This window comes from Pezoporus wallicus, unplaced genomic scaffold (genome assembly GCF_028554395.1).
Source record: "Pezoporus wallicus isolate ANWC-B61680 ecotype Strahan unplaced genomic scaffold, APGP_CSIRO_Pwel_v1 contig_5958, whole genome shotgun sequence".
Taxonomy (NCBI): domain Eukaryota; kingdom Metazoa; phylum Chordata; class Aves; order Psittaciformes; family Psittacidae; genus Pezoporus; species Pezoporus wallicus.
Window position 1 is genome coordinate 510,761 of NW_026638491.1, and position 24,575 is coordinate 535,335.

At 38.2% G+C, this 24,575-nt stretch overlaps 1 protein-coding gene across 11 annotated transcripts in view; it reads right to left on the reverse strand.

The window, feature by feature from the left end:
• Window positions 1-18,978, reverse strand: part of PPP6R3 (protein phosphatase 6 regulatory subunit 3) — a 52,022-nt gene extending 33,044 nt beyond the window's left edge. For 4 of the 11 annotated variants that reach the window (XR_008972349.1, XM_057410916.1, XM_057410911.1 and 1 more), the window contains exons 1-11: window positions 13,034-14,098; window positions 10,607-10,839; window positions 8,942-9,128; window positions 7,883-8,020; window positions 7,295-7,360; window positions 6,800-6,912; window positions 6,021-6,134; window positions 5,175-5,304; window positions 3,373-3,525; window positions 1,282-1,431; window positions 693-757 (exon numbers count right to left, since the gene is read on the reverse strand). Coding sequence is in view for 10 of the 11 variants with exons in the window: in XM_057410916.1 (XP_057266899.1) it covers window positions 693-757; window positions 1,282-1,431; window positions 3,373-3,525; window positions 5,175-5,304; window positions 6,021-6,134; window positions 6,800-6,912; window positions 7,295-7,360; window positions 7,883-8,020; window positions 8,942-9,128; window positions 10,607-10,839; window positions 13,034-13,045 (1,361 nt within the window). In the remaining variant the exon portion in view is untranslated. Of the gene's footprint in view, window positions 1-692; window positions 758-1,281; window positions 1,432-3,372; window positions 3,526-5,174; window positions 5,305-6,020; window positions 6,135-6,799; window positions 6,913-7,294; window positions 7,361-7,882; window positions 8,021-8,790; window positions 8,871-8,941; window positions 9,129-10,606; window positions 10,840-13,033; window positions 14,099-18,246 lie in introns of those variants that run through there. The other 7 variants (XM_057410917.1, XM_057410915.1, XM_057410910.1 and 4 more) reach the window with 5 other exon arrangements.
• Window positions 18,979-24,575: the final 5,597 nt, after the last annotated feature.

The following is a 24,575-nucleotide window of genomic DNA, read 5'->3' on the forward strand; positions in this document are numbered from 1 at the left end:
GACACACTGAAAGTTGGGGCTGTTCAGCCTAGGAGAAGAGAGGGCTGCGTGGAGACCTCATAGCAGCCTTCCAGTATCTGAAGGGGACCTACAAGGATGCTGGTCACAGACTCTTCATTAGGGACTGTAGTGACAGGACAAGAGGTAACACGTTAATACTTAAACGGGAGATTTAGACTGGATATAAGAGGAAGTTCTTTTCTGTAAGGGTAGTGAGGCACTCGAATGTGTTGTCCACTGAAGTTGTGAATGCTCCATCCCTGGTGGTTTTCAAGGCCAGGCTGGACAGAGCCCTGGGTGACACGGTTTAGTGTGAGGTGGCCCTGCCCATGGCAGGGGGGTTGGAACTAAATGATCTTAAGGTCCTTTCCAACCCTAACTGTTCTATGATTCTATGATATCCTGTCCTCTTAAAACTTATGGTGTGTTCTTGTAATTTAATATACATGAGTAGACTTTAAAATTTTTAAATATCATAGTAATATATATGAGAAGAATGACAAACTAGCATATTCTCCAATGGTCATGGGAAAAAGCATTACTATGCTACTAAAATATAAAGAAAGATTTAAATATTAACATTTGAGTGTCTTAAGAACACTGCCAGTGCAGCTATGAATTAGTCATATATCCACTTCACAATTCAAGTCTTATGTAGACAATTGCAGGTAATAAGAAAACTAGTTACTCACTGTTTCTTCTCATTCATCTCCCATGCTTCAAGTATTCGTTCTATTAATTGGCACTTAAGGAAGAGCTATCAAAAAAATTAAGAGCAAAGAATGCTTAGCAGCAGTAAAGTGGAACGCTATAATGCATTTTAGGGTTGTTTTTAACGCATACTGAAGCCTTGCAAGACAACTAATTTCAGGTTCAGGATAAATAATTTCGAAGCATTTAAAAAGTTCATAAGCAGCAGTCATATCCCAACCAGAAATCTGAAAGCTAAGCCTATATTATTTCAACTTCTCTTTGCAGCTGCTGAGTTGTGGTAGCATAAAGCTACTGAAATAGCAATTTTTATTCTTAAAGTAAGAGGAACTCCTCCTTCAAGGAGGATAAGTATTTGCAGGTCTGCACTCATGCCTACTTCAGAGCAGCAAGTCTACTCTATGGCACTTTCACGTTTAACACCCTAAATGGACATAATAAAGAAAAACAGAAATATTCCTATTCATTCCATAAATAAAGTAAAATCAGGATATGTTTTATGTAAGAGTAACTGCTACCACAGCTGGGAAACAGAAAAATTCAAGAGATTCCCCAAAACCCAGAACTTACATGTTTCAGCAAGAGATTGTCCCCAGTGGAATCCTGATCTGTAATTGTGCCATTTTCTGTGCTTTCAAGAGGATTTGCAAGAATCAATGCAATACAAATTTCTACTTGTGTATGCAAAAAGTTATTCCATGTGTACTTAAAGAACATGTCCTGAAAAAACAAATTCAACAAGGTTTACACAAACCAAGGTCTTTTCATTAAACACAACCAATAGTCTCACTCCAGCAAGTCATCTGAATTATTACACTGGAACAAATTCTGTAAGTTTTACAGTAACTATTATTGTGCAAGAAAACCCTGGTAACCTACAAAAAAGTTAATTATTGTGCTTGCTATAATCTGAACACAAGGACTAGAATACTGGATCAGAACAAAAACTCAACTCTGACTGAATTTTAAGCTGTGATAACCAATAATGCATGTTCAGAGAATGAAGGAAGGAATGACCTTCCCTACTTACACTGCTTCTAGCTTCAGCCCAGAGTCACTGCAAGTCAAAAGTATAATTAATGCCCTGAGCAGGCCTTGAGACTCCTCTTTGAGTTCACTTAACCTTCTAGCATCTACAATACTGTTTATAATGTGCTCCCCACTTCAGTGACATCCCTTACAAAATTATCTCTACCTGTTTTGAACCCATCATCTACTAATTTTATTCTAGTATTATAGAAGGCTACCTCAGATAATCTAGATGCAGTTTAAGATTATTAAATGCATTACACAAGACAGAAAAATATGAAGTTGAGATAAAACAGTGTTCATTTATTTGTATTCCTGGTTCTCCACATTTTCCCTCTTAAAGATTTTTTCAAGCTCTACGTCCAGTTTTAGACTGACTGCAAAACTCAAATGACTGCTGTCACTAGTAAAATGAATTTAATTAATGCAATTGGAACAGTATTAAAAAATTTAAGTCTCATTCAAAACACAGCTAAAGATTCCAAATCCCTCTAAGTTTCCTTCAGTCCTCCTAAACTAAAGACATCCTTCCATACGCTACTAGAGCTAAACAATTACTTTTCCTAACAGTCAAGTGTGCAGAGAATAGCATTCGTGTTGCAGCAAATAGCACAAAGCACCAAGAAGTTTATATGGCTATAATTATTTTTTTCTCTTTATATAAAACCTGCAATAGAAAAGCATGTTCAAACCTCACTGAATTTGGTTTACAAAATAACCTCCTTATAAGAAAATGTAGGTGTTCACAAGATGTACATTCCCATAGACAACACACCCAGGAAATAGGTTATGGCAAACTTAGCACCTGGTTGCAAACCCAAGTTATGCAGAGGAATTCCAATGAAGACATTACAAATGTAGTTGTATTAATCAGTTGGAGCAAAAAGTGATTTTAGACTAAAACCATTTGGGGCAAAGAAAATACTTACAGTGTAAGTTTGCAACTGCCTGCTTGGAAGTTTACATTTTGTATTCAGAAGCTATACTATAACTTCCAGTATTTTTTGCTGTTTTGTTTTTTTTTTATCCAATTACCAACATTTGCATTTTTTGGTCAACCTAAATACAAAGAGTATGTCCTGCTACAGCTGAAGTACAAAGCAGGTAATACTTACAGTACACACTCCACATTTGCAAAATCAGCGAGCTAACTGACTGAAAGTTTGTTGTGCAACATACTGGTTTTAGAGGACTGAAGGCATATAAGCCACCAAGAATATCTGTCCCTTTATGGGACAATGCTGAGATACCATTTGATGTGATGGGTATTATTGAGAGGAAAAAAGGTTTTGAGGGAACAACTTAGGAAAAGAATGAAAACAAGCAGGGGAAGCCTTGAACATGGCTGAAAACTTGAGAACATAAAGGTGAAAAAATAAGCCTGTTAAGAAAACCACTTAATGTATTTATGAGGGTGTAGAGGATAAGAACAATTCAAGTGGTCACAGGAAAATTCATCTGTCAGAAGTCAACATTTAACAGTAAAATCCACTATTAAGGGGTCTTAAATGGTGCAGCAAAAGCCTCAGCAGTCTGAAAAGTTAGGCTACTAAATTATCATCTGCACTGACAGAAAAAAATATTAGATCTTAGTAACAATCCATAAAAATAAAGGCAGCATAAAGTTCTTACCAGTATTACTCCTATGCTGTTAAGCTCTATAAGTTCCTGATTCACACTGCTTGTATTCGTCTGTAGAAGGCTAGATATTAATCTAATCACATTTAAACGCGTGTTTCCCACAGGTGGATCCAACACACCCCAGGTTGTCTTCATGACACTTTTCTGAAAAAGAAAATTGTGCATACATAAAATCCATTAAAATACCAGCTCATCATTACTGTGCACAATGACAGAGTAGTGCTTAAAATATATATACAATTAGTCCTTAAATCTTGCCTTCACCCTGCAAACCCCTAATTTTTTATTCTGAACACTACAGCTTATTTTAACTAAAATTAGCCACACAAAACAGTAAAAACAGACATGAGATCAACGACGTAAAAATTTATTGTTAACTACAGAGAGGATCTCCAAGTAGATGCATTCTACCCAGTCCTGAAAGGAATTAGGAGATACTTCCTAGGAAATGCTTCTTGTTAGTCAATCCAGCTATAGTTTACATTGCTGCAATATACACAAAAGACCTAGGTGAACAGTCTATGAATATTGTAATGAAATATTGTAAGAACTCAACAAACCAAGCCTAACTTAAAAGCAACTTCAGTAAGCAACGAGTTCCTCTGGTGTCTTATTCTCACGTTAGCCAGTTAAACAAGAACTGTGTCACATAACCAGCCAGTAAGAAAAACTGGTATTAGCTACTCTAAGACCTAAAAATCTTGTAGAAAGTATGCAATAGGCAGGAAAATCCGTAATGAAAATATCCTCCCATCTTAATGTACAAACACATTTTGACATGACCACTATCACTGGATGTTATTTGCACCAGAAAAAGAAACTGACATCCTGCTAGTTTGTTTATGCCATTCCTTACATATGACAAAAATCTAAGGATGCTCAAAATGCGTATTTTCTGATGGTTGGACATACTTAGCTCATCTAGTGAAGTCACTGAATATGTTGCTCAAGTATCTAATGTGACCTTGCTTTTATTTTAATATAGACCTGTACCTTGCCAGGTTGTTGCAATAAAGACAACACAGTTTCTTTATTACCTCTTCAGCATTTTGAAATTTTGAGGTCTCATCTTCTTTACGCTAAAAGAATACCACTTTGACCCCCCACCACGTGGTACTTCATGCACCTCTGGTCTTTATTTTCACTTTGGCACACAAGTCCTTTTCCTTTATGGACTATGGAACGCAGTTTAGGGTGCTGTGCTTTAGCTGAAATTCTGCAGTGACAACAGATCATAGGTAAACCCCCTATTTATACATCCTGTATTTATCTTTTGCAACATCATGACATAGGTAAGTTGCCTGACTCAGTTAAAAAGCCTAAAGAATTTAACATGCTTAGAGAGCGCAGGGTATGTGCTGCGGAGCTAGTCTACTTGAGTTCTGGGTGAGTCTAGGGGAGTTGTGCAGGCCTCATCTGGGCCAATGTTCCCAACAACTACTGCATCCATAGTCTGTATTTCTTATTCAGATCAGATTTCCAAGCAGAAAGCAGGACCCACCTTAAGCATATATGGCAAATCTCTTTTCACTGCTTTCTGAAAAAAGTAATTGCTTCAAGGCTATTCTGCCAATTAAACAAAGTTTAAACTGGAAAAGTATCAATTCACAGAACACATTGGCTCAGGGACAAGAATAATGAACAGCAAAGCTTTCAAGAGGCTAGAAAGAAGCCTGGGCACTTGCCCAAAGTTTGTCAAACTGGGTTTGCTTTGTTATTATCGCCTGCGTGAAACACAGTCACACTGTGACAGTCTTGTCTCAATTAATTTGGTAACACAAGGTTTCACTTACTTTTGGAGGCTCAAGTAGGAGTTCATGGAAGGATGAAAGTCGTGCTTTTATGGCTTCTAAAACACTTTTATTGACTGAATATTTTGAATTGCTCATGCCAGGAGGACAGATCTCTATATGGCCTTCAAATCTAAAACACACACAATTAAAATTTGATAATTAATATCAAAACTAGTTGTAAATCATCTTTAAAGTATTATTTTGAGTGTGTCATGGTTCTGAAGGCATGTGAAAATAATGAAGCAAGTAAAAACATAAGATTACAAACGCAAAGTGTCAAGTAACGGCTGAGCAAGATTTTTCCAAACACTAGCCCTAGTATTTTTAGGTTTATTGTGCTTGAAATCTCCAATACAGTTTTGAGATTATACATTACAGTTGTTCTATTTCCTCTTTTGAGGCACATGAAGAGTTTCACTCATCTACTCATCTATCATATATCTATCTATGATATAGTGGTACATAAACAACTTGAATGTACCACAGAGGACAGCAGTTCAGCAGTTTCTCAACATTAGGTTGTTAATAAAATTAGAAATAACCTTTTTAAAAGTCAATACCCCCTCACTTTACTGTACCTATTTTCATCAAATTCTTTCTGGATACAAGGAAGAGAGTAATGTAATTAGCCTGAGCTGTCAAGTGGTAGCTTCTAGAAAAAACAGCAGAAAGACCAATCATTTGGTGAAAGTGTAATAACACCAACTGCAATCACTTGGTTTGTACTTTTACATCTTCAGTTACAACAGGCCACAAAAATGATTCAGTCGTAAGTATGTGAAGACACTATTGCTGAACAGTAGCTACATTATGCAGGCATAATTTAAGTGAAAAAAGAACACTTACGTCTGTCGTCTTGTCTCAAGTAAGGTCAATAGTATTTGGATTGCACTGACTATTGCAGATTCATTTTTTTCTTTATGAAAAATATTAGATAGCAGCTGCTCTATGATTTCTTGCCTGAAAAGAAAAAGTATTGGCATCAGATAAAACACTACCTCCAAATACAGCTGTTAACAGAAGTAGCTACCAGGTGTGTATGTAAAATTAATAAAGGAATACAGTGAAAACCAGTAGCTATTATCACTCCCGTCCTCACTGTCCTGATCACATTTTCCTATTCCTTCCATTGATCTAGGTTGAGATCCTTCTATAGGATCTACTGAGAAACAGCACTACAAAAAGGAACTTTTCAGTCAGACCAAAAACCTGATTCAGCTTCCCACAACAGCCTCACAAACCTAAACCTGTAACCAGCAAAAGGAAGAATGGAATACAGAAGAATCTTCTCTGGCAGAAACACACACTTGGATTAAATTACAACAAGTAACAGATCAAAGCAAAAGTCTCCCATGAATACTCTGCAAAGTATCAAGCTGACCTCGGCATGTTTGATCCCACTAACTCTGGCAAAGTAGGAAATATTTTAATGAGACACATCTCACCCCAAGAAGTCCTCCAGGTGGGCTCTGCTTACCTGCTGAATTATTTTGCACTACACAGATGACAGTCAAGAAAACTCAACTGAAGAATGGAGCTTGCCATTTCTAATGGTTTTCAAGGTCGGAAATTAAAAACCTTTTTATGAACTGAAAATAAATCAAGAATGGAGCAAGCCAACTTACTTCTCTAGACTTGCAAGCAGTGGATCCGGTTCTGAACTGTTCTGTACTTGCAACATCTGGTCTCTGCTTAAACGAATAATTTCACAGAGTGACTGTGATGCATTTGAATGCCTCTGGAACAGAAAAACAAAGCTTCACTGTAAGAGTAACAACAAGCTGGACTGTAACTCTTCCAACTAAAAAAGGCAGAAGTTTCACCTCAGACAAATCTCTCCTACACAATAAACGTTCAGACAATAGCTTTATGCTGTAACAAAACCTTAACAAGACAAAACGAGCCTGAGGCATGAGGCAAGAATAATTTGCATATTAAGGTGGCAAAACATAGAATACGTATACAGCTTTGACATGGATTGAAGTGGGACCAAAAAGGGGGAAGGGGGATGGAGTTTACTGAAAAGGGCAGAAAACAGTAAACCCCAAAAATTCTAGTACTATGATGTACAACAACTTGCTGAACAGATAGACCCAGAAGAGCTTCAGACCAATACTTACATCTTCATCTTGAGATGGATGTACAATTTCCACAAGCCTCTGGATGATTCGCTCCTCATTTAGCCACTGTAAAAGTGTTTGTGAATGTAAGAATTTTATGCACGTGAATTAATTAACAAAATTAAAAGTAGTCATTTGACAATTGCGATAAGTCATACTGTTAATATTACTAAACAAGGACTAACAATACTTCAGAAGTAAAAGGTAAAAGTCAGTCTTTCTGAGCAATTACAAAAAATAAAGCCTTATTTTTAAATAAACGGAAAAAAAATAAAAAGATGTTCACTAAAGTCCAAAACTTTTTAAAAACTGCATCTGGCAGTTGTAAGTTAGATATTAAAACCCAGGGGAACAGATCAGCCTCTCAGTTTCTAAATCATCTCCACCAGCACAGTGGCTGTGCTGAAAAAGTACTAGCAGTGCCATGAAAAAACAAGCAAACAAAAGCAGCCCAAAACCCCACAAAACCAAACCAAAACCCACACACTGAACTTCAGCACACTAAAGAACTAAGTAAACCCAGCAGAATATAAACCGTTTTACAGTTCACAAATGTCAGATGAAAATCTTTTGAGACACTTTACTTACATTTAACACTTCTTGCCGAGGCTGCGGAGGTTCTATGCAAGTCAGTAGCCTGAGCAGCAAGTCCATGATAGCAGAGGTCCCTATGTGCTTAATAATGAGGTCTACAAAATCATGTTTCTTCTTTAAAAAATCCACAATCTAGAAATTAAAAAGAATTACGCTTGCATTTACTTATCTATATTTCACATGGTAAATTACACCAACCAGATTTAGCTTCTCTCTCCTAGCAAATGGAGAGAATAAATAAGAAGTTCTTAGGACACTTTTGCTACTTAAAGCTTGCAGTACAAGGCAAGATAAACTAATATACATGTATAAAGTAGCAAAAGTGGCACATGACAGATCCATGCAATGTGCAGTGTGTCTTGGACCTCCTCTCAAGCCTAACTGGCTGACCATAAGCTACTTATAATCCACTGCGCTGTCAGGTCTCCTTTTTGGTACAAATTACTCTCATTCCTACTGACTGAGCAAAGCTTGACACAGCAAGACCATAACATAATGCAAAGAAATACAGAGCTTGCTAAATCACAGAACAGTCACAAACTTAATTTGCTGAGGTCTGACAGCCCATCATTGCAGCTGCTTGCAGTACTGGGCCACATGAACAGTACAACAACATTTATGAACAAGGACTCCAAACATCTCTTAACTTGTTCTACACCAACTCTTCACACCAAATTGGATGCATTCCTACCAATTCAAATCATTTACCTTCACCTTTAACAATTTATACAAGTATCATCATATAAAATACTGAGCTAAGCTAAGCCAAATGGTAAGCACTTGTCCTGGGTTCAGCAGTAGCAGTCATGTTTTTCCTTACGTTGATCGCACACATAGCTCAGGCAAGTATGATGTATTCGATTTGCATTTATCGAAATACATTTTTTTAATCCTGTGCATACCGTTAAAAATGGTTAGCATCTTCAGCTAGCATAGAAGTTGAATGCCCTCTTTTGACTTTGCTGCTATCCTCAACAGGTAGTCATTAAGCAGCATTGCCAAATGCAACTTTATTAGAGAACTCGTTAAACTGGAAAGGCTGCAAATATTTACCTCTTCTGGTTTTCTGCTTATTAGAATACTTAGCACCTTGCTGAAGAAACTGGCCAGTAAAGGGTTTAGAGGAGATTCATTCAGGAGGAAGCTGTACAGTTTCATAAGTAAGGATTCTTCTTCTCCCAGCCTATCATTGATCTGTGAGACATCTGATGTAAGCAGCTCACACGATATGTTTGGATATCTGGGGGGGGGAATAATAAATAAATAAAATCATACTGTTAGTCATACTTCAAAGTTGTCACACTCCCAGCTCTGAATTCAGAATCTGGTAGAGCTTCTGACCAAGTTTTCAAGCAAGGTTGGTCTGCACTAATTAAAGCAGCAAACTACTGCATTGTAATGTAACTGTACATTCAGCATACAAACTCTATTCTTTCCTTTAAGAAATGGACTACTCTGATCTTCAGCAGCAACAGGATAACACTAGGGAAGTGGGGAAAGGAAAGGGCAAGCTTTTATCTTAAGATCTACTATTAAAGTCTCCTGTTCTATCATTAAGCCTATCTGTTCAAGTCTTCTCCTTGCAGAAGCAACTTCTTTTTTTGATAGGAAAAAGTTAGTTACCAAGAAGTTAAGCAGACTGAAGTACTGGACTAATACTGGGGAAAAAAGCGTGTTTGCCTCTCTCTGATATAACAGGGATTATATTAAAATGGCCAAAAGGAGTAGTTTCAGGATATTAAAATATGTATACATACTGTAGTTATGCAGAAGCTCAGTAAACTAGTCAGTCTGACAAAACCTGCAAAACTAGCTAGTACTGCTTCACGACACCAAAGCAGAAACATAGTCCAGAACACTGAGTAATTCAACTAAGAGGCCATCAAGACCAGTAATTTCCTGCATTTGATGTACTATCACCTACTCAGACTAAAGACAGTTTTGACTGACAGCCTAAGGTTTTTAAATGAAAGAAGCTTAAGTTTCAAATGCTACTAGAAACACTTACAGGAGGCTTGGTTTACCAGAAATGGTGAAGTGCTGCAACTAACAGTGTAGCTTATTATTTTTTTCTCCCATACTGTTTTAAGAAAAAAAAGCTACTGTCTGCATAGACAACTCTAAAATAGGCCCAAAACAGTATAAATTCTTTTATACAAACTGCTAGGTTGACTTTCGAGTTTGAACCTTCTCAGCAAGCTAGCTGAAGTCATGGCCATAGCTAATTAATTCCTACAAAGGAATTCCTACAATTCCTCTGCAAAGGAGGACATTAGTAATCACATGTTAAGTACATTCTTTCATAAGCATCTTCAAAACATCTTTCCAATCATCAATAAAACAAAGCCAAGCACTTAACTATACTACCAAATAGGGGTTTCCATTAAAGTGTTTCCTTAATCATCACAACTACAAGATTGTTTATGAGAGCTCCAATTTTTTTTTTTTTTTTTTTTAATTTTTTTTCTTTAAACCTCCTTTGGACAGCAATTGGTTTTGGATGGATTTGTGGATAAGAGGCTTCCATTTGAAAAAAATGCAAATACTAGACTGACTTTTAAGTTCTACAAAGCCTCCTAAAAAAAAAAAAAATTGTTCTAAAGATAATGGTATTGTACTAGCAAGTACGAATGCAAAACACACTATCAAATTAACCAGAGTAAGATACCCCTTTCCACCTTCCCAAGTCTCCCCCCCCCCCCCTCAAAATTTTCCTACTTATATCGAATTTGTTCATCCATGTCTTGAGGTGGCTCTTCGATAATAAATGAAACTAAGTCTTCCAAACATTCTAACTTCAGCAGAAAATCTATAAGTTTGCGATTCTGAGCCTTGCACTCTTGCAGAACATCCTCTTCATCCATCAATTCCTTCAGTGTTACATCTTCTCTCTCTAGAAGTGTATCTATGTGGGATGACGAATGGAGGTCAAATTTCCAAAACATGCTGGTCTGGATAAGAAGAATACACACAAAGCATTAAGTTCACAAATCTATTTAAGCAGTATTTGTAGGTAACACTTCATACTAGTATTTTATAGCTTCTAACCCCAAAGGTACCTGCATGCATAGAAACTTTAGAACTCAAAGGAGACACGACAGATGCTGACAATCAAAAGTTACAAAATCAGGCTTGAGATGACTGAATACTCTGTAGTAATTTTTGTACCTTCAGCAACAGCCAATATTCTAGCATCTAAATATAAAGTTAGACAGCTCCAGGGTTTTACTTACATGAAAGGAACATGCTACTCTGCATTAAAGAAATAAGGGTAACTCTGTTTTTCATCTATGGACCAGGTTTCAGGTTCAGAACCACGTGCTCAGCAATTAATAGAGCTTGGAAAGATAAAATGAGCACTGCATAAACGCACTTGAGTACTATTCCTACCACTGGAGGACACACCTATGAATGTTAAGGAATTATAACACATTTTAACTTGCTGGCAGTACACATCAAAGTGCTGGTGCTAATTTCAACACAGGACATTCTCACTCACTGCCCCTCCCTCCACAAACTTGACACACGAGCAATAACATTTGACAATAAAATATCTTATGCAAACATGTGAAAGGGCAATGGCCCCAAACACAAACATTGCAAAAGACTGTAAGAGAAATGGGTAAGGATGAGCAACTTCACCTTTCCTTATAAAAGGCTTTGGCATATGTTAATTTTGTTGCTCTAAGACACTTCGGAAGCAGTTGCTACCAAGACAACCGTGCTATCAGGAAAGAGTATTTCAGCCTATGATAGAGCTTGCTTTCACTTCACATTAAGCTCAATACAAGCGTTCGCTCCACCCACTCCTCTCCAAAACAGGTCTTGGATATGACGTTTAACCTCTGACACAGTTTCAGCTGGTCTTACATGAATGCAGAACGTGGACTAAAAGATACTATAGATACTAGAGTGCAGCAATAGAAACTTTTCTTTCCTTCCTTACAATTGGAAGCAGTAATTGGTTTTTAAGCAGTACTCATAAGGAAACATTCCCTTTGTTCCTTTAGTAACTGCCTTCCAATTCAATACATTAGTTACTACTGTGTATATTAGCCACATCAGCTGTGAGGACATGTGGTTACTGCAAAGAATATAGATGAATAGTAGTATTTTAGCAAAAATACATCTGTAAGCTGCAGGGGATATGAGGCAGCAAGCTTAAATGCTTTTGCTGTACATTCTTATAAAAACCTACGACACCCCCCCCAAAAAAAAACCCCACAAACAAAACAACTATCTACTTCTTATGCAAACTAAGATAAAGACAGCTTTAAGCATTTATTTCCAAGTTAAAAGTGGATTCAGCATCCACACTAAAGCTATTTAGAACAGTGAAGTGTCAAATTTAGTACCTGAGCAGTTTAGAAAACAGGTAAAAGTCCAAGCATCCAGCAAACCCCTTATGATTACCTTCAGCAGCAAGACTGACAGTATTTGGCCAAACACTGAAAAGCCTGGTATATTCACTATAGAGAAGTTCTAATTGCTTTCAGGATTTTCACTGCTGCTTTAACCATTACACACTGATCACTTAATGCCACCTTGGTTTGCTTAGCCTTTTGTCAGAATGCATAAGTATACATAACTGCCCCTAGATTACGTAGCTTTCCGTTTAAAGATAAGGGAGCCAAACAAATCAGGAAAAGGTACAGCTAATTTCAATTGCAGTATCAGTACTTATCATCCGAGATCCCATGCACGGATTAAGTGGTTAAAAACAGAAAAATTATTTTCTAATAAAAGAATTAGTAACTTTACAAGTAGGGTTCAAAACATCTGATCTCATGAATTAGCTTAAATCAAATTATACAAAGTTGTTAAACACACTAGCTTGTGGGTGGGTATTCAGCCTACACAGATTTACTGTAAGCAAGTGAAACGAGTGCATTGTTAGCTGTGGGATAAGTTCTGTTTGGTTTGCCTTTTTAAAGCCTCTAGAAAGCAGATCAGATCATTCCCCTTGCCACAATTAATGAAAGTAACATCTTTGCAAGTAACAACCATCAATGCTAATTCCAGCTGTAAATCCCTCTGCAGCGAATAAAGCTCATTTCAGTAGCTTCAATGTATTTCTCAGTTACTTATTTCAAGAGAAATTCAACAATGGAAAATAGCAAAAAAAAAAAAAAAAAAAAGGCATACTACTGCGAACATGTTACTGCGTTATTTCACAAACTCTCTCGCAGGCAAGCTCTTTTAGGGGTGCTCCCTCAACATGGCAGGTGCTGGCCAGAGATTATTCCGTCACTTTTCAACAGGAGCCCAGGTCCTTTGAAATAAGGAAAGATAAACAACATAAAATGTGCCAAGGATGAAGTCCAGGAACCCTGGAGAAAAGAGAATTTTCTTAGGCGTTATCACCGGCAATAATCTAGAATCAGTCTAACATAGTTTTGAATGGAAATTTAAAAAACAAAGTTGTTATTCTTCCCACAGCCTACTTTTCTATCCTCCCTCCCCAAACCTACCAATTCTGAAATTCTTAATTATCTTCATGTTTTTCAAATTTCAGTCCCATTAACATAGTCACAATTACGCCTGATGTCCACAAATCAGGGGTGCTCCTCTTAAATTTCACTATCTGCAAAGATAAACTCCGCAAATCTACTGGGTTGTGGTACTGCCAATGTTCAACTCCACTACCAATGCGAACAGAAAAATCACATTTGGATTCAATTAAAGATGTAAGAGACTGCTAAACATTAGACATGCTCAAGATTAGATACTTCTAGAAGAAAAGTAATCCAGGATAATACTAAAAACTCTCAAGTGTAGAAAGAAAAAGACAGTAAACGTGCTGCAGATATTTGTCTTTTGTAACTTGAGTTAGCTTTCTATAATCTCTGAAAATTTCCAGATAGCAAGACTAACAGACTTCCAGTTCATGGAAACAACACTTCTGAATGTTCACATCAACTTGCTGATGTATAAGTTATGTCAATTCAAGATCTTAAGGAACACCTAGCATTCAGAAAAATACTGCTTTGTTTCCCTGGTTAATACTGTTCGCAGATTTGAATGAATGCTGAAATAACATTCCACATGGTAAACACCTGACTTAAATCTGAAAAGAAGAAAGCACCCCACCAAAATGCAGAAAGCCTGTCAACTGCTCTGAGATAGAGGTAACTGAAATTCTCACTTGAATTATTTACTAAAGGGAAGAAATAAAGCTTAGAAACAATTCTTTCAGACCAGAAAGAATATGAAGCTTTCTGCCTACTACAACTGCAGAAAACCACACAGTATTTTGTTTAACAGTAATTAAGTCTGTGGCTCTTTCTAGAGGCTGAAGGCTTAACTGGCATCTCCAACAAAACAAGCTGGTAACAACTGTCTCAATAAATTTCTGTAACTTCCAGTCGACACAGCTACCAAACACCTTTCCTGAACACAGGCATTTCTGCTTTCAATCTACAGGATGAAGATACGAATTCCAGTCAGACAAGCATTGTGGACAATGTCTCCTATACTGAACTTTTTACAAAACAGATGCATTACTTTAAAGCATCCAGAAGTCCCTTAAGCAAATAAGAAAGCTATTAAAGTTACCTGCTCATTTAACTTTTAAACATCATCCTCAGGTAAAACAGACACAAGAAACGCTCTGCATGGAGTTACTTACAACTTGGTGCCTCATACCTCTATGTAACAGGTGGGTATTGGTAGCTACAAGCAGACCCAGGGATCTAGACCAGTGCAGAAACAAAACAGAGGAACCTCTGCTAGTCAGATGAAGGCTGGTTCTACCTGACAACTGGATGTTAAAAGCACATAGAGCTTCCAATAGGTACTTCATAGATTTTGCAGCAATACCTAGTTTCATTTTTCAGCAAGAGAAACTTCTAAAAGAAAAAGCATAGCAGCGTCAAGCTGAAGATTCTGCAACATACCAAAGTCAGAGAAATACTACATAGAGAATTACAACAAGGACTGTTATAAAAAAAAAAATTGACAGTTACATTAGTTTTTTTTATGTAGCACCCTATTTTCTCACTAGAGGGTTCAAGCGCACATGAATCAGTCACTTTTGCAACAGCAAACTTTCCCATGACTAAAATACATCCTAAATTATTCAGCCTACTTCAGCAAAACAGGGATTTACAACTCCTGTGTAGCAACTAACAAAAGACAACTTAGTAGTTGGATGCAAGCAAAGCAACTACCAAGAAAGTCCTTGGTGCCACTACAAGCTTTCAAGAAGGTCTTGTATTTCTTACTGATAGAAGCATTTATGATGCAGAAAATCCATTGCATTCTAAAAACCAGAGGCAGGTAGGTTTGGGGAAGGACAAAGTAATGTTGAAGATAAATTATTATGCTTTTATCATTAAAAGAATTTACCCATCTTTGTAAGACCTTTAAATGCATTAAATTTCTTTAAAATGCTATGCATGCCCTTCTGCCAGCTTCAGCTTCATATAACCTCAACCAGTTAGCCTTGAGGTACATTTAATTAGTTCCCAGTTCTATTTTTTTCCCCTCCTTTCTCCAAGCAACAGAGTAATTAGGCATCATAATCATTTATAAAGTGCTTATGCTTACACTGGAAGCAAACCATCTGTTCAAAGCAAAGCTAAGCACAAGTGTATGTCTCAAATTTTAGAGCTAAACAGAATGACCAGTCACCCCAATGGAAAAAGAAGGCACCTGAGTGGCTGCTTTTCAAACTGTATTTCACTCAGCCAGAGCATCACCCACTATAAGCCTACTGCCTACAACTGCCTGTCCTTCAGGCACCAAGAGGGGAAGTGGAGGACAGTCCCTATGGCCAAGGAGCAGCAAGATGGCAAAGTGGAGCAATCCTCAGGAAAGGGGCCCACAGCCCACCTGAACCTCCTCCTCCTCCCATAAGAGGATCTTTCAGACCACTGCCACCCCCCTCAACTCCCAGAACAGTCATATTTGTCCACATACATTGCCACCACAGTGGCCCACAGATGTCACAAGCTACCTCACTGCCTCTTGTTCCAGGCCCTATAAATACATAGGCCCTGACAGCTGGTCCAGCTGCTGAACTTCAAGGCCCTCAGATTCAAGGATGATTGGAACAAAAAGTTCCCAAAGCAGCAAGTGAGTGGCTGCCCACTTTTGCATGGGGAAGGCAGATGACACAGAAGACACAGACAAAGCAGCATCAGACGGAGTACACCATGGTAGCGATGGCTATTGCTCATGCAGCTGATGGCGTGTAGCCCATAGAGGTGTATCCACCCCAAAGACCAAGAAGAAATGATGGAAATGGGTCTACCTCCAGCATAGCTCCCCTGGCAACACTGCATCACACCAGGGCTCTTTTCCGTAACACCATAAGCACAGCATCACAGGAGTACCCAGCCAGCACAGACTCTGTACCTGTGGAGGTACATGATACTCTGTACCGTGGAGGCCCAGCTTCCATGCCTGACTGCCCTGAAGGCTTACCCATTCCACTTCTTAGCATTAAGAATTACTTTACTGACTACAGGTTGTGCGAGCCCTTCTCTTTTCATTCTGAAGGGAGGCTGGACTAGATGAGCTCTAAAAGTCCCTTCCAACCCAAACCATTTTATGATTCTACAATCATCTTAGTAAGACTTCACCATCGAGTTGTAACATTCAGGAATTGTGGGGGAGCATTCTTTGCACATAAGCTAGCAACGTTCCAGTGTTTTGAACAATTTGCAGGTAAAGTTTCACTTATACCACCCCCCCCAAAAAAAAAAAAAAGCCAAACAAAACACCACACCTTCTCCCAAATACCATCAAGAAATCCTGGGTAACCACAAGCCATTTCAGAATACAAGAGAAACACTTCCTCACGCTCATTGACTATTGGACAATTTAAATTTGTACCACAGATACAATTCCTTCCAGACACTGTACTCATTTAAAGCACATACAACCACTATACCTTCAGAGGGTAACTACATACCCAAGTGAAAAACAAGCAAAAGACATCACGTAGTGGTCCTTGTTTGACTGGAAGAGAAACAAGTCAGAAAACTGCATAAAGACACAGTAATTTGCATAACATCCTCTTTTAACAGCTGCCTCTTCCTCCTAATAAGAAGGCAAATATCAGACAAAGGAAAAGGGAGCCTGCTACAGAAGCAGAACAGTTAAGGATTGAGATAGAAATTGTATCACTTTCACCCTTACTTACCACAGTAGCCTTCCTTATTTATGCATACTAGCTGCACTTCTATCTAGACCAGAACTATATATATACTTTTACATAATATGTAGATAATAGCCATCATGTGCATATACACACATGCCTATTATGACTGTACATCCCAGTAATCAATTGCTTTGGCATGCTGAAGTACATGAACGAGTCCAAACTAGTTAATGTTTATTCAAAGACACCAATCTCTCAAAAACTCAAGAGGTCATAATTGTCCAGCAAAAGCACAAAAATCAGCTGAAATCTATAGCTTGCCATGAAGTTACAAGAGCAATTTTATACCAAGTACATGTGTATCCCTGTCAACTCTTATACTCTATCACAACCCATGGTGTGTTAATAAATTAGATCTTCATTACCTGAAATAGCTACAAATTACACACTGATCTCCCCAGCCCAAATAAAAAGGATGAATTATTTTCTAGTAACTCCACTTCAATAGTTGAATATTTACACATTTAAAACATTTACTGGCCAAAAAATTCAGTTATATTCTTATTTTGAATTCTCCCAACTATATTCAAAACGAATATATCTATGTACTTACAGAAGACAGCTCCATAATAATATAAAAAGCAAGCTAAGCAGTGCATAGCTATTCACAGAACAATTTGACACTGAAGCACGCAGTTTAGTACCAGAAATTCAGTTGAAAAAGATAGTATTACCACACTTCAATATTACAACCTATAGTGCTAAACAGCAGTCATACCTAATATATACCAGTTCATGAACATATTTGCTTTGGAATTCTCCCAAAGAATGAGAAAGTGGGCAGCACTTACACCTCCTGGCACAAAAGCAAAACACTTTAAAACATATTCTCTGCAAAACAAATAGAATAACCACAGCAGTGTGTCTAATGACCCTTGATTCCCGTTGTAAGACCAAAGCAGGGCTGAGAAAGAATATAGTGTAACAGGAGGGTGGGTTAAAGACAAAGTTAGAAACAGCCATCTAGAAAGCAATCCAAGAAAAGCTGCAAGGAAAGGGAAGGAATGGGCACAAAGTCTGAACTGCAGAAAGAAGGTTGTAAATGTGAACCTACAGAAATCAGATACGTAAGCCTTTAGTGGACATCAGGAACAAGAAAAACTTAAAGCATTCAGAAACCATTTAAAATGCAAGGCTTTACAGATGCAGAAGCTAAATCTACTGCTGTAGGTGAAGTATAATAGTTTCTTACCTGTAAAACACAAATATTTTTTTTTAAAGTTAAAAAACAATGATTTGTATTCTTTCAGGCTCCTTGCCCATTACAGGGGATTCTGGCAACAGCAAAAAATTTTTCAGTCTACAGTATTAGCAGATTAGCAGGACTGAATTAGGAGTGAGTTAGATGAAGTAGATTTCTTCCTACAACAAAAAAAGAAATATTATAATTTGATACTGTTTAATACTTATTTTTAAACCAACTTGAATTAAACATCCCCCTTTATTTTTGGGAGACAAACAAAGAAACTTCATTGCCTCATTGAAATAAAACTGCCTTTAAAATCTGGGCTTGACTGTGGAACCTAACAAAAATCCAGGCTCTTTTCTAATAAACAATTAGCAACTGCATATGAAGTAACATCTTCAGAGCTAGAATAGACATTATTACTAGTTTTTTGCAGCAGTCTCTTATTTCCTTATAACTATTCTTCTTATATTAAGACCCAATCTACCCAAAACTGCACAGAAAAAAAGCCACACAAACATTAAGAATGCCAGTTATTTGGGCATAAGTCTGTATAAACAATTCAGCCAGTTTCAATTTGAAAACAGCTCGACTTGAAAAGAAACAATACAGCCCACATACGAACTTATAAAGGAAACGCATTCAGTCATGAAGACAACTTCTGTTTTTTATAGTTTAATTCTTCCAACGTAAAGCAAAGTACCATTAAAGAGCTTAATTAGATATCCATAACTGGCTTGAGAGTGCCCTGTGCTCTGGTCAACACCAAATAGGCAAGAAAAAGCATCTGATGTAGCTGTTTCTGGCAGCTGGAAGATGAATTTCTAACACAAAAATTCACCTTCCTTCTCCATCAGTTACACAGGACTTTTTGATTTTGTTCTTCATTGCAGGTTTCAAGCAAGATGTTTATTTCTTTTGAGAACAGGGGTAACATCGATCATTTAAAAAAAAAAAAAAAGTACTAGCAACTAAGGCGGCTAGCAAAGATTTTAGCACATTCATTAATTCATGCCCATGCCTACCTAGCATTTGCCCAAAAAGCTCTGCTATCAGAGTTTGTCACAAATGTATCTTTAGCTAAAAAAAAAACAAAAAAACAACCACACAAAAACCCCCAACCAAACCACCACCACCAACAAAAACACAACGAAAAAAAGCACCACCACCAAAACACAAAAACAAGCAAACAAAACAAAACCAAAAACCAAACCACACCAACCCATACACCTTAAAAAAGCATTTCAAGTACCCTGCCAAAGAGAAGAATTTTTTTTTTCTGACTTGAAATACCAGGTTATGAGCTCCAACAGTTCTGGAACCAAACCCAACAAATACACATTTGTATTTTTTTCACAAAAGCACAAGGACTCCAAGCCTTTGTACATAAACACTAAACACAATATTTTAATGCTATTTTAGTAACCAGGAACCTAAAGGCAATGTAATATATTAACCATACTATTTTCAAAGATCTTCTGTTTCTCATCTGCAGACCTTTAGGTCTGTATGGCTGGTAGACTTGCCAATCCCTTGCGAGTCAAGTGCCTAACTAGAGCAGAAAAAGTAAGGGACTTTACTGGACTTAAGTCTGCATTACTCAAGCCTGCTTTGTTATCACTTCCACATTTCAAATGCACACCTATGCTCAAAAGTAGACCTTCAAGAAGGGTACTGCCCAAGAAGCTAGCGATCAGTTCAGGAAAGCTAAAGCCCAGTTAAAATTGAGTCTGGCCACAGATGTCAAGGATAGTAAGAGAGTCTTCTAAAGGAATGTTGCGGCCAAAGAAAGACTAGTGATAATGTGGGCCCTCTCTAGAAGGAAACAGGAGACCGGGCTACCTTGGATTTGGAGAAGACTGAGGTTCTCAGTGAATTCTTTGCCTCAGTCTTCACTGGCAAGTGCTCTGACCATGCTGCTCAAGTCACAGAAGACATATACGCAGGCACCGGGTGAATGAAGCCCTTAAGCCCACTGTAAGAGAAGATCACGTTTGAGATCATTGATAGTTCCCTCAGAACCTCTGGGCAATCCTTAAATGAAGTCCCTAAGCCACTGTCCATCATATTTGAGAAGTCATGGTAGTCAGGCAAAAGTTCCTGATGACTGGAAAAAGGGAAATATATCCCCACAGACCAGTTGGTCTCACCTCTGTGCCTGGCAAAATCATGGAGCAAATTCTCCTGGAAGCCATGCTAAGTCACATGAAAAGCAATGAGGCAATTGGTAACAGACAACATAGCTTCACTAAGGGCAAATCCTGCCAGACCAATTTGGTGGCCTCCTACGATGGGACTACAGAACTGATGGGTAGAGGCAGAGCAACTGACTTAGTCTACCTGGACTTTTCACAAGTCCCACACAAGACATTGTCCCACACAAGACACTGTCCCACATGATAGCCTTGTCTCTAAGTTGGAGAGGCATGGATCTGATGGATGGATCACCTGCTGGATAAAGAAGCGGCTGGATGGCCACACCAGAGAGTCGTGGTCAACTACTCAATGTCCGTCTCGAGACCAATAACGAGGGGTATCCCTCAGGGGCTGGTGTTGGGACTGATCCTGTTCAACATCTTTGTCAGTGACATGGAGAGAAGGATTGTGTGCACCCTCAGCAAGTCTGCCAATGGCACCCAACTGTTTGGTGCAGTTGACATGCTGGAGGGAAGGAATGCCATCCAGAATGACCTTGACATGCTTGAGGGCCAATGCAAACCTCATGATGTTCAACAAAGCAAAGTGCAAGGTCCTGCCCCTAGGTCAAGGAAATACCAGGCACAGCTACAAGTTGAGCAGAGAAGGGATTCAGAGCAGCCCTGGAGTGAAGGACTTGGGGGTGTTGGTCAATGAGAAGCTGAACATGAGCTGACTTCAGTGTGTGCTCACAGCCCAGAAAGTCAACCATATACTGGGCCGCATCAAAAGGAATGTGACCAGCAGGTCAAAGGAGCGATCCTATCCCTCTACTCTGCTTTTATGAGACCCCACCTGGAGTACTGTGTGCAGTTCTCAACATAAGAAGGATATGGAGCTGCTGGAGTAAGTCCAGAGGTGGGCCACAAGGATAACAGGGCTGGAGCACTTCCTGTATGAAAACAGGCTGGAAAAGTTGGGGCTGTTCAGCCTGGAAAAGAGCAGCTTTGTGGAGACTCACAGCAGCCTTCCAGTATCTGAAGAGGACCTACAAGGATGCTGACAGGGACTCTTCATCAGGGACTCTTCATCAGGGACTGTAGTGACAGAACAAGGGGTAACAGGTTCAAACTTGAACAGGGGATATTTAGGTTAGATATAAGGATAGATATAAAGGCACTGTAAAAGGCTGTCCTTGTTGTGAATGCTGGCAGTATTCAAGGGCAGGCTGGACAGGTCCCTTGAGTGACCTAATGGGAGGTTGTCCCTGCCCATAGCTAGGGGTTGAAACTAGATGATCTTGAAGTCCTTTCCAACCCAAACCATTCTATTATTCTATATAGAATGTCAGGTACTAGATGCTAAATAGGTGGATTACATGATCAAGACAGAGACAACTGAATTGAGACTCAGTATCTTCCAGAAGCATTCTATCACCATTTTGGTCACATAAAGTGGTAGAAAGCCCCCTGCCTCATGTTATTTAAACCATGAGCACTTAATGAAACTACAGGTAGCGGCATGACTAGCTTTCTTTTTCTGAGAGACTCAGCTTACAAAACTAAGTAAAACTGCTTTGAATAAGAAGACTGCACCAAGTCTGACCTACAGAAGTTGAATGATTTACAATAATTTTTATCTGGGTATATGCAAAAATAAGTTTGAGAAATTAGAGACGATCAAAACAACAAAAGTTCACCGACATGTAAGAGTTTGAAGTGGCTATCAAGGTTATCTTTCTTCCTCCTTCCCCCATACCCCAGACAATTCATATTTTGAGCAAATCACTCCGGCAATCCAAGTTTTGCCATGCTGTGCACTTCTAAAGGATACATATTCCAATTATACCACATTTTCAGGCACAGATGTCTCTGGTACCCCCACTGAAGTATGCCTTTCCCACAGAATTCTTCTACTTTGATGGACATTACTAGAAAACTCAAGACTGCCTAGCAGGCAACCTTTTTCCAACTGCAATATGCACCCTACTTATTAAGAAAAAGCCAAGAACTTATATGGAAATACCAGATCTACTTACTCTGTTTTCTCTGCAATCTTAAAAAAAAAAAAAAAGTATCTTTTTAAGCTCTACTTCCGTGCTTCTCTCTAGAGCATCAGAAGAGTAAACTTGTTACACAGTGCCTTTCAAAACTTTACCATAGCCGCAAGCAGCAAATACAGGGCAAGCCTACCTCAAAGATTTAGTCGCATTTCTTAAGAAACCTGTTTTCAAAGGGAGATTACTTTCATACTCTAAAACTCTCAACTGAAGCGATCATCAGCTGTGCAATATTTTAAGCTGTGCAATATATAATAAATAATTAATTTAATAAATAAGTATATATATGCAAACAGTTTAAAAAAAGCCATTCAAGCAACACGCCATAGTTTAGGGATACAATCTTTTGGAATGACCCTTATTTGAACTGGCTATGTTTCCTCTTATTTTCTTAATGCCTTTTCAAGACATGGTACAGCAATTCACCAAAATACTTCTGGCACCCATTTCTTCCTACAAGTCCCTTCTTTAGTTCCCAATACATCTGTCAGCTGCTTTCTTCCACTGTAAGAAGAGATCTCAACTCTCACCAAGAAGTGTTACTTCATTGCCTAGAAATTACCAAAATAATGTTATAATTAATCCAAATGCAAGTCAAAGTTACTGAAAGTTACATTGCTACGTTACAGGTACTGAAAACTACTGTGCTGCATGCCTAAAGCAAGTCATTTAAAATGCTAGCTCAAAACTTAATATGGTGAAGTATTTACTACAACATTACACAATAGGGCCCTAAAAAGCAATACCCTGCTGATCAGAAACTTGTAAGAAAATTTACTTAAGAACTGAACTTAAGTCTTCTATCCTTTTAAGTAATATTCAGAGTTCCATGCAGATTTTGTCAAGTAAATCTTATTACCATTCCATAAAGTGAAATCCCTAGGGCAGCAAGCAGCACAGAAATTAGGTTAGTCTGAAACATTTGGAAGTCTAGACACAAAACTTTACAGGTGGTTTAGCCACAATAAAGAAAAACGCAATTTCAACTCTATTCCTCTCCAACACTTTCTTTTGTTCAACTGCCAGTTTGTTTTTAGGGTTATTTTGGGATGGATTCACTGGCTGTTGCTTGCAATTAATAATAATAACACCACCACTGCCACTTTTTTTTTTCCTCTACAGAAACCCACTCTGCAGTAAAAGACATTTACCATTTTCACTTGCATCCTGCTGCTTTGTATTTCCACTATATAGCGTCATAGTCACCAATTCACATTTCCAGAGAAGACTTTAATCTTCACACATATAATCTTCACAATCTCAAATTAAAAAAGTTATAGACATGGGGATAATCTATAATCCCTCCCTCTCATATAGATCAGTACTGTAGATGTATGTTTCCACTGTCTCCATTACAACTTCAATATGGGAGGGAATCAGAGGGCTGGAGCACCTCTGCTGTGAAGAGGGCTGAGCTTGGTCAGCCTGGAGAACAGAAGACTCCAGGGAGACTTTAGAACAGCTTCTGGTACATAAAGGAGCCAACAACAATTCCAATCTGGACAACTAAATTCCTTATTTCTTAACTGGTGAGAGATTAATTTACATTTTTAAATTCCATCTCTGAAGCAGAGCATCCAAGAAGCATGGACTCAGCTGTGTTAAGGTTCACTTGAGTTTTTTGGTTTTGTTTGTTGGGGATTTTTTGGGTGTGTGTGTGGTTTTCTGTTTTGTTGGGTTTTTTCTTGTTGTTTGGGGGGGGTGTGCTTTTTGTTTGTGGGTTTTGTGTTTTTTTTTTTTTTGTTAGGTTTTCTTTTAGCTCTCAGAACAAATAAATAATACTGAAGCACAGCAGAAGAGCGATACTGTAACAGGTAACCACAGGAAAAAAAATAACCAATACGCTCATCTATGACTGAAATTATACTAATAAGACAACTGCACCTGGCATAACTCCTGAGAAATAAAAGCAATAAAACATTTATAATGGGTTGAGAAAGAGTAAAGTTCAGTCCTCAATCATGCACTACTGGTATCACAGCATAATGTGTAAGCTTTTGGATTATAAGTGACTCCAGAAGAAAGCCTCAGCCTGAAAAAACAATGATGCTACAGAAGTAGAGACAGAGCTTTCATCATCTAATGGCAGAGTAGATTCCTTTTAAATGAGGAAAGACATCCCGTAACACCCCTGGTAAAG